This window comes from Cyrtonyx montezumae, unplaced genomic scaffold (genome assembly GCF_038088225.1).
Source record: "Cyrtonyx montezumae isolate F1298 unplaced genomic scaffold, pur_monq_1.0 scaffold_42, whole genome shotgun sequence".
Classification (NCBI taxonomy): domain Eukaryota; kingdom Metazoa; phylum Chordata; class Aves; order Galliformes; family Odontophoridae; genus Cyrtonyx; species Cyrtonyx montezumae.
This window is the reverse complement of record NW_027072048.1, coordinates 509907-519709: the sequence shown is the minus strand read 5'-3', so window position 1 is coordinate 519709 and position 9803 is coordinate 509907. Positions and strand designations below refer to the sequence as shown.

Here is a 9803-nt window from a genome sequence, read left to right as displayed (position 1 = left end):
ATGCACCACCAGCCCAAATCCAGGGCTACTCCCTGTTCCTATGGTGGACAAACAAGCCACGACTTCTGTGTTTCCTTTATGGAAAAAAATCCTGTCAGCCTTCCCCTTGGAGAACTGCTTTGCTTATATTGTGCCATTAATTTAGCTTTGCTTCTTCCTTCCCAATCTGAGGTTTCACCTGCACTCTGTTTTGGGGCATTAATTGCTTTTAAAATGCAGCCCACACTGCTCTGTTCCAACACAGATGTCTTCGGACTCCTCCAGTGGGGTTGTCAAAAGGTAAAAACAAAAGCAATCAAATCCTTGAGCTCTACCGTACGAGATTTTATATTGCACTACAACTTCAGATGTGGGCAGATGAGCACCTGACCTATCAAAGCTGCTAAAAAACAGAATGATAATTAAAAAAAAAAGCCTCCATAAAAGGATCAGCAGTGCCACAAACCAACCAAGGCACCGTCCTTCGTACCACAACCAGACTTCAGATTAAATGCCTGAACAAACCTTCCCAAACAATGGAAAAAAGACCAAAGAAATAAATATGGGAAGTGACTCTACTTCTGGACTGCACATACAGGACCTGATGCGAGCACTGCTGATGTCTGCCCAAGCCAGAAGGAGGAAAGAGGTCATTGCCTGCAGCAGCACAGCAGTACCACCCACTTCACATTGTTTCCTTATTAATCCAACTCTGCTGGTGGGAACTCAGCCCTCTGACCTCCAGAGCCCTTACATCTTTCCAGCTTTTCTGTTTCCAGAAGTTGAAACACGAAGAATGTTTGGGGTTTCTTCCATGACTCTGACAAGCAAGTTATCGATGTAGTCCTCAAGCTCACGCACCTGGAGGTCCTTCCTGGTGATGGTATCCTTCTGCTTCAGGACCAGCTGGATCAGCTCGTCGTGTGTGAGCTCAGCGTAAGCGTAGGCAGGGTCTGAAGGACTGTACTTCTGCAAAAGAAAGGCAGGGTCATCACACACACAGGCACCAAGGAACTGCTTTCCACGCACCATCTGCCGACACACAGCTGCTCTTCACAAGCACTGCCACACTTCCCACCTCAGTCAAGGCAACTCCAACCCAAAGGGCGTTTTGGAACACTGCTCAGGACTGCACAGACCCCAAACGTGCCCAAGACCCAGGAGCTCAAATGCACATTAACCAGCACGAACCCTCACACCGCCCTTAGGCACTGGGGGGTTGCACGTGATGACCCCTTGAGGTCCCCTCTTCAGATTCCCACCACGAACACACAGCACAACATAGCTCCTCTGCAAACTCCACCTTTAACTCTTAAACCTGACAAATGCTTCAACGTGATGACAGTGTACAACATTTGAATAAAACATTTCCCTCTTTTCAGTGCACACCAGAAGGAGGCACTACAGGATCAGTTTGGAGTCCCCTGGGACCAAGAATATGAGACTATGCCCCCCTACGAGTAGGGACAAAAGGGAATTTCCCTTTCCCCACGGACTGAGCACAGCTGCTCTGCGTGGGACACACGAGAGGAGACACACCCCTAAGTGATGTAGAGAAGTTGAGTTTGAAGTGCCACTCTCCACCCTACCTTCATGTTCATCTCAAGCAGCTTCTCATTCATAGTGCTGATGACATTCAGGTCTTTGCTTTGGGATTTGTTTGCTGTGGCATTCATTGGCTTCACAGGATGAAGTCTGTAACATTGCAGGAGGTTCGTGTTATTCGAGTACTCGTGACAGTGGCACTGCACAGATCTTCACAGTACAAACTGGGGAGAATTCCTACTCTGCACTTGCTCCCTCCCACTCCAGAGATAAAAGACTCAGCTTTGGGAAGACTCTGCCTCACCTACAGGTCCTCCAGTTCTTTCTGCTGCCTTTATTGACTTAAGGCATTGGAGATAAAGAAGCAGTAACAAAGGGGAATATACCCTGAACAACGTCACAGAGGAAAAGCAAGGTCAGCCCACAGAAGGCAGTCAGACCAGCAGCTACTCCCATCTTTTGTGCACCAGAACACGAGCTCTTAATATCTGTGGTTCTCACAGAGTATCAGATGCTTCTGGGACACACACGTAGTGCAACTCTGTCCCACAAAGTATCAAGAGGTGCTTTTCTTTAATGGCTCAGGATTCACGGTGCTGGCTCTAACAGCAAGAGAAAGCAGTGCTCACAGCACAGGCAGTGCTCACAGCAGCACTGGGACCCTCGGTGTCATACCCATGTTCTCACCTGTGCTTTGGGGACATGGTTTCACCGCTCTGCTGAGTTTGGTTAGGGTATGTTTCAGAGGGTGAAACCCAGGCCTGAAGAAGCTTCTTCTTGCCAGAATTTCCTGCTTTATCTGCGAAGCCCTCTGCTGTTGGCTTTTTCGGAGACTCTGCTCTCTGATTTGAGGTGTCAGAGGAGAGGGAGCAAAAGGAGGAGCAGCACTGGGAAGAACACGACAGAAAGGAAGAGGGAACAGAAGGCTCGAAGCAGTCACACTCTGCATGCTCCCCCACACCAGTACTCATTATTTGTTTCTCAAAACAACGACTGTGCTCACTGGAATGAGACGTCAGACCTGAGTCAGGTGTCTGGTTACTGACTGCACGGCCGTGCCCTCCTGCACACAGACTTACTCCATCTGCAGCAGAGCTATCAGAGCCCTCCTTCTGGTCCTCACACAAAGGTGTTCTACCTGCAGACTCTGAACCGTTCTGATCACCTGCAGCAACACTGTGGATCTCCTGACTGCCATCCTGCAGCTCGTCATCTGAGCCTGCCTCAGGAATAGCAGGAAGGGCAGCCAGCCTCACGCCGTGATCTCCAGTAGCTGGGAGGGCAGACTTGAGATTTGTGAGAGAATCAAACAGATCCTCATCCCCTTCCTTCTTCACGTGTCTGCTACTGCTGTCAGCTCTGAGCTTTGCTGGCGGAAGCAAAGCTGTCACTGAGCCGTTGTGGGGGAGGCACCCACGAGCACCTGGGGCTTTCTCATTCTGGAATGGAAGGACAAACACAGAGCCCTCCCCCCCCCCTGAGGGCCCAACACCGAGCTCATCAGCCTGAGAAACTGGGGGGCACTTCTGCCTTAAGGACAGCCGTGGTGCTGGCTGTGGTGTGACAGCCCCCTCCCTGCCAGCTCCCCGAGCTGGTTGCACAGATCCCACTGGAAAAGATGACTGGTTTGTACCAGCAGCTTCCTGAGGCTCTGATGTGGGTGAATGCTCCTCCCTCCTCCTTTCACTCCACTCCTCCTGCTTCTCTTCCAGCTCGCTGTCAGAGCAAGGTGGCTGTTCAGCACCGCTCTCTGGGAAGAGCTCTAGCTCACTTCTGTTTAAAGAAGGGTCCACCTGCACCTGTGCAGAATCACACTGATTCTCTGGAGCCACCCCAGGGTTGTCAGGAGGAGTGCCAGGAGGGTTTGCCACATTACGAGTTAAAGCCACACTCAAATTGCTCCCTGAAGCAGTGAGAGCAGAGCAGCTCAGATCAGCAGCCAGTCCTGCTGAGGAATTGTCTTCATCACCAGGAAGGCCAACAGGGGAAGAAGCAGCGACAGCTGTGAGACCTGGGGTGTCCACTCCCCACCCAGTCCTGGAGATAAATGGATTACTGCCATTAAAATGACCACTAGAACATAGAGAAGGTGTGGGCAGAGGGGACACATCACAGGAAGAGCTTCCAGGACGCTGACCCCACTCAGAAGCAAAAGGATTATTGCCACTACCAGAGACCTGCCCTTGGGGAGCAGAGGCTGCAAGATGATGGGATGAAGGGATGGCAACGTGCTCAGAACCTGGGGCTGGGGACACCCTGTCCCAGCTGGGATTAAAGGGGTTCTTGCCACTCAAAAGCTCTGCAGTGAAAGGAGAAGGAAGAGATGCAGGAGCAGTGCTCTCAGAGTCTGGTACTTTCTGTCCTGTTTTAGAAATGAAAGGGTTGTTGTCGCTGCTGATGTGGTGCACAGACAGATAAGCAGGAAGGGAATCAGGTGCAAAAGTAGGAAGGGTGGCTTTGGTTTCCTCCTCTGAAGACACGCCCAGTCTGCAAAAGGGACAAAAAACTCTCATGTCACTTGCAACACGAGGCACCACCACTGCCTGACTCTGGAGATAAATCACACGGCAGGAGAGCTGAGAGCCCCTCACAGCCCCAACTAGAAGTGCTCACATGCTCCTTCACACTGATCTATGCCAGAATGCTCCTGCTGCTGTCTGCACACTCGGATTGCTGCCACGTCTGCTTTCTAAGCACTGCCTCAACTCCTGCATCCCAGCACTTCCATTAGTGAGACTTCACGTGCAAGATGTTTGAACAGGAAGAAGCACTGAAAAACAGAGTGTCAGAGACAGGCAAAACACAGCCTTATTAGTGAGACAAATGTATTTACACACACATATATACACAGAGACATATATATGTGAAATCACATACACACAACCAGACACAAGGAGCAGAATTTCCGAAAAAGCCTCGAGTCCAAATGCCACAGAGGTACTTGCTGTTGCTGGGAACAATGTCAAAAGCAGAAGGGCTCCGAGGTTAACTCTTGAAGACCACAGCAAATAACAGAAGGGAGAAGCAGAGAGGTTAGAACTGATCTTTCAGCCCTTGGATATGTTCCAAGCCACGCAGCTCTGACAGAAGAATGTTAGTTTCTGCAAAACAGCCAGCAAGAAACTTACCCCAGAACCTCAGCAGGTGCTTGCACTCAAAGAACTGCTATCCTGGCATCACTTACAGGTAATACCCCTAGATCAAACTGTTCACATTGAAAAATCCATCAAAATGACTGTGACCAATGCCTAGCTCAAAGCCCTCAGGATGAACTCCACTCGCCCCGAGCAGCAGCGTTGCTGCTCTGTGGTAGGAAGCAACCCAGCTAAACCTACAACCACTGCATGTCACTACTGATATCAGCATCACAAGCAAGAGCCACTGACCTGGGTTTGACAGCTTTGGTCTTGGCTGGTGCAGCTGCTTTTTCAGGTTTCCGTTCTTCCTCAGAAGTGCTGAGAGGTTGCTGACTTGTGAAGACTTCGGGGTGAACATCTGAAGGATTTCCTCTCCTTACATCTGCTGGAGGTTCAGGACGTTCACTTTTCCCTTCTGCAGCTTTGTTCTCCTCTTCCTTCTGAGCTTTGTCTGCGACACTTTCAGCATCACCACTTTTCACTGCTTCCTTCTTCCCCGTGACCAAGGAGAGCAGGGCAGTCTTTTTCTGGTCCGTTTTTTTGGGCTCTTTGGTAACCTCAGCACTCACAGGAACGCTGCTTTCCACGTGTTCCTCACTCCTCAGCAATTTGTAGGATGGCAAAGACATGGCTTTAAAGGTCTCCAAGGATGCAGACCCAGACAAGGCGTTGCTGGGAGCTGTTCTTCCCATCTCCTCAGGTCCTTTAGACCTGGAAGAGAGGTTCTCTTCTGAAGCAAAGATCTGCTTCTTCCTGAAGTTGCGAGGAGAGGGGGAGGAAGTTGGAGTGCTGTCCTTCAGGGTGTTCTCCTCCATATAAACGTGAGTGCCATTGATACACAAACTGGATTTGGAAACTGGATCGCTTTTAGGTTTAAGGCCACTAAATAAAGAGAGCCCTTCCTTCTTGGTGTAGCCAGTGGTTGGTTGGTTTAGTTGCCTGTTGTCCAAAGTCGCTGCTTTATGGTGTTTAAATGCAGAAGGAGAGGATCTCTCCTCTAGAGGAATTTCAAAGGTTGCTGGAAAGAAATAAACAGGGAGATATTCAAGATTTCTCTGATGCTTGCTGGGAGCAACTCATTAAGTGATCACAGCAACAACACAAGTGTGGCTATGCTGGCCAAGTCCACCTCCTCCAGGTCCCTTAGTGCCATCAGCTCTCTGCACACTGAGCCTTTCAACACCTGCAAGCACCAGATGTCCACTGTGGAACCGCACCACTGCCACGTGCAGGCTTGGCTCATGGTTTCTAAGCCAGACTTATCTGAGAATGTCTGGTACCCTTTTTTCTGCTGACATTCCAGGCCAGGCTGGACATGGCTCTGAGCACCCTGCTCGAGCTGTGGTGTCCCTGCTCACCGCAGGGGAGCGGGACCGGATGGCCTTTAAAGGTCCCTTCCAACTCAAAGCCTGTGTGATCCTGTGCTTGTGAGAACAGCCCCATGCACACAGGGCACATACTCACCTTCTGAGGTTGAAGAGGTCTCCAAGTCCTCATCATCCCACTGCAGCTGGAAGTCTCTGGGCCCGAGCCTGGCAGCCACAGGCTGAGGTGTGGGCAGCACCGACATGGACTGCGAGAGGGAAGTCTTCTGCAGGCCAGGTTTGGAAAACAGCGTTCTGAACTTGGATTTCTTCTTCTCCTTCTCAGCTGCCTCATCTTCACTGTCTGCTGGGGAGTGTGTTGTGCTGGGCACGATGGCTGAGGCTGTGTCGGAGTGCCCACTGCCCCTCTTCCCCTTCAGCTTGTCCTTCAGCTTGCCAAACGTGGAGCGGGGCTTGTCCTTCATGGACAGATCGAACATGCTGGCTGTCATGTTGCTCCTCATGAACTGGATGTCCACCTCGATCTCCCCTCTCTCCTTCTCCTTCTTCCCAGGTTTGGAGCGCAGTTTGTACCACCTGCAAACACAACAGGATTTCTTTGGTGAAGACACACACTCCTGAGAGCAGCCAGAACTGAACTTGATGCCTTAAGAACGTCAAAAGCCCACTGTGCCAAAAAGAAAAACAACCTTTAATCTTCCTACGACGTCACCATCACATGACCCCAGAAAGCAAAGGAAACCACTTCTTACTGTGAACAGAAAGTTATTAGTGACATTTATTTTTAAACCCAAACAAAAAGACAACACACTGCATTCACGATGGTCAGCCCTGCCACTTTTTTTCCTGTACTTTCCTCGGGCTCTCTGGAATTGACAGATGAAGGCTCTGAAGTGGGTGCAGGAGGAGCTGCAGAGCACTGACACCAGAAAGGTTACGCAGCCTCCCACGCCCTCATACCTTTCATTCCAGCTCCTTTTCAGCAACTATCTTAATGCTTCTCAGGCTGAAGAACCCCCTAATCAACACAGCAAGATCTAAAACAAGCATTACAGAATGTCTGTGACTTCCACTCAGCTCTGTGAGAGAGCAGCTGGGTCAGACCAGGGGATCTGCTACAGGCAGAGCCTCATCCTCTTCTGAAACACAGCACAGGATGGGGAACCAAGCTGCAAGCCCAGAGCCTGCATTCCTCCACTGCACTTGCTCAATTCCTGCTCCATACGTCCTCCTCAATGACATTCAAAGCACGGGAGTGCCAGCAAAGGGAAGTTATCAGTGCTAAATACCAATGCATTTATTTATTTTGTGTCTATTGAGAGAGCCACAGACGTTCAGCCTCCACTGAGTGGTAGGAAGGACGCCTGGAGCACACTGGCTATTGCCTCCAACCAGCTGGTAAATGGAAACAGACAGAACTCCATCCAGTTCACACTTCAGTGCTTCACGGTGCTCTGAAAGCTATGGAGGAGAGCAAGAAAAAGCAGTTTGCTTTGAAGAAAACAAACAAAGCAGAAGAGCATGAGCGAAGGCCCCGGGAAGCTGGCACCTCCCCATCCTTCCATCAACACGTGCTCGTTACCCAAACCAAAGCAGCTCTACACCACCACAGCAGCAACGTGATGGTGGAAGGAATGGGCTCTGAACAGGAAATCAGAGCCACATCAACGCCAGCAATTGGGGAATGCAGTCAGACTTCCCAAGAGCACCCAAGTTACATTTCCCCACGATGTCCCAACGTGAAGAAAGGAGCCCACACCGACTCCCTGACCTCAGGCCCCGCGTGTAAACACATTACAGCTGACACAGCCCCTAATGACAGCTACGTGCTCATTAGGACTTCACGAGCTCTGTTAACAAACATGACCCAGACCCAAGCGTCGACCAAACCGGTGTGGACACCGGATCCGTGCAGCACAGCTGCAGGAGGAAGGTGACTCACTGCTGCCTCAGATCACAGCACAGAGAGCCGTGCTGCCCCGCGCTCCCGGGATACACCCCACGGGTTTCAGGGCACTGCATGTCCAAAGGTGCAAGTATGACACAGAGCTGGCACTCACTATTAAACGAGACACCTTCCTGCTCAGCGTCTGCCAGACAGCAGTGACATGAGCCCATACAACTCCAAATTATCTGCTCTTACAAGCAGTTAATCTCTGCTAAGTGTTCATTATGAAAAACACACGAGTGCCTTCGTCCCCTGCCTGAGCGAGGAGGTGCTGCAAACACAAAGTTTCTTCATACCTCGCTGCTCTCAGTGTGACCTGCCAGCACTCACACGTAAATATTTAAAGAGGAAAGCTGAGAACAGCCTGAGCAGCCCCGGAGCCACGCTCCGGGCACACAGCAGTGGGGTACAGCTGCCCCAGCACAGTCCCAAGAGATGCCAACACACCCACAGGGATCCCTGGTGCTCCCAGATCGCCCCCCTCGGCCCCACAGATCCCTCAGGTGGTCCCGAGAGCCCTCATGAACACCACAGAGCTCCTGCAGAGGGCTCCCAGGGGACCGCCAGGAACACTCAAATCCCTCCAAGGACCACCCAGGCCCCAAGGGCCCCCCCTAGGGTCCCCTCCAGACCGCCCCCAGGGTCCCCTGGAGGGACACATCTCCTCAGAGCCTTCCAAGGGGCCCCATCCCCACACAGTGACCCCAAGAGCCCTCCACAGCAACACCACGACCCCCATCCCTCCCCCAGCACCCTCTCCTTCCCCCAGGACCCTGCAATGCCCCCCAAGCGGACCCCTAGGAACACTCAAATCCCTCCGAGGATCCCCCAAGCTCCAAGGACCCCCCCCCCAGGATCCCCACACGTCTCCTCAGTGCCCCCACCCCCCCCATAGTGACCCCGAGAGCCCTCCACCCGCTCCACAATGCCCCCCCCCCCCCGCCTCACCTGCTGTGCCGCCTCCCTCCATCCTCCCTCAGCGCTGCCAGGTCAACCTCGGCGCGGCCCAGGAACTTGTCGAGGCCGACGAGGGAGCGGTGCAGCACGGTGAGGCGGAGCGCGGCGGGGCGCGGGGGGGGGGGCAGCTCGAACGTGGCCTCCTCCCTCCACTCCGGGCGGCCCTGGCAGCGCTCGGCCACCGACGTGGAGAACTTCTCCCGGCCCACGGCCATCAGCGCGTACGCGTCGCTGCCGCCGTGCCCTTCGGCCGCTTTGGAGCGGAGTCCCCGCGCCCGGAGCACCGTCACCTGCACGTGGGTGGGCACCCAGCGCGGGGCCGGGGCCGCCATGGCGGCGCGGGGCGGAACGGAGCGGCGCGGAGCGGAGCGCGCCCGGAGCGGCGGAGCGGGGGCCACGCCCCCGATCTCGCGAGATTGGGTGGGGAGGGCGTGGCTTGAGGAAGGGGGCGTGGTGTGGGTGGGGTGGGCGGGGCTTGAGTGCGCGGTGGGCGGGTGTGAGCAGGTGTGTGTGCAGGTGAGTGTGTGTAGGTGTGTGTGCGCATACAGGTGTGTGTCCAGGTGTGTATGTGTACGTGTGTGCACAGCTGTGCATGCGTGCAGGTCTGCGTGTGCAGAGGTGTGCATACAGGTGTGTACATACAGGTGTGCAAATGTGTACAGGTGAGTGCATAACATCTGCACATGTGTGTGCATACAGGTAGGCGTGAGCAGGAATGTGTTTGTGTGCAGGAGTGCACACGGGGGAGTGGTGGACGGGTGGGGGGGGCACGTGTTCCCACACGGGAACGTTTCCAACCCCTTCTTCACCCATCGCTGTCACCAGGAGCGTCTCCTCCTCTTCCTCCTCCTTTCTTCCTCCTCCTGCTGCCCCCGCTGCAGCGTCACCCCCATTTTCAGCCCCAGCTCCCCG

At 53.3% G+C, this 9803-nt stretch overlaps 1 protein-coding gene across 2 annotated transcripts; it reads right to left on the bottom strand.

Moving 5' to 3' along the window:
- RAB11FIP1 (RAB11 family interacting protein 1) lies at nt 1-9227 on the bottom strand. 2 transcript variants are annotated; one of them, XM_065747149.1, is made up of 6 exons: nt 8883-9227; nt 6126-6562; nt 4911-5679; nt 2212-4011; nt 1569-1674; nt 1-948 (listed from the first exon to the last, which is right to left on the bottom strand). In XM_065747149.1, the coding sequence occupies exons 1-6, from the start codon at nt 9221-9223 to the stop codon at nt 730-732; spliced, it is 3672 nt and encodes a 1223-aa protein (XP_065603221.1). In that variant the 5' UTR covers nt 9224-9227; the 3' UTR covers nt 1-729. The 2 variants fall into 2 exon arrangements, with proteins under 2 accessions (XP_065603221.1, XP_065603222.1); XM_065747150.1 differs by lacking the exon at nt 2212-4011.
- Nucleotides 9228-9803: the final 576 nt, after the last annotated feature.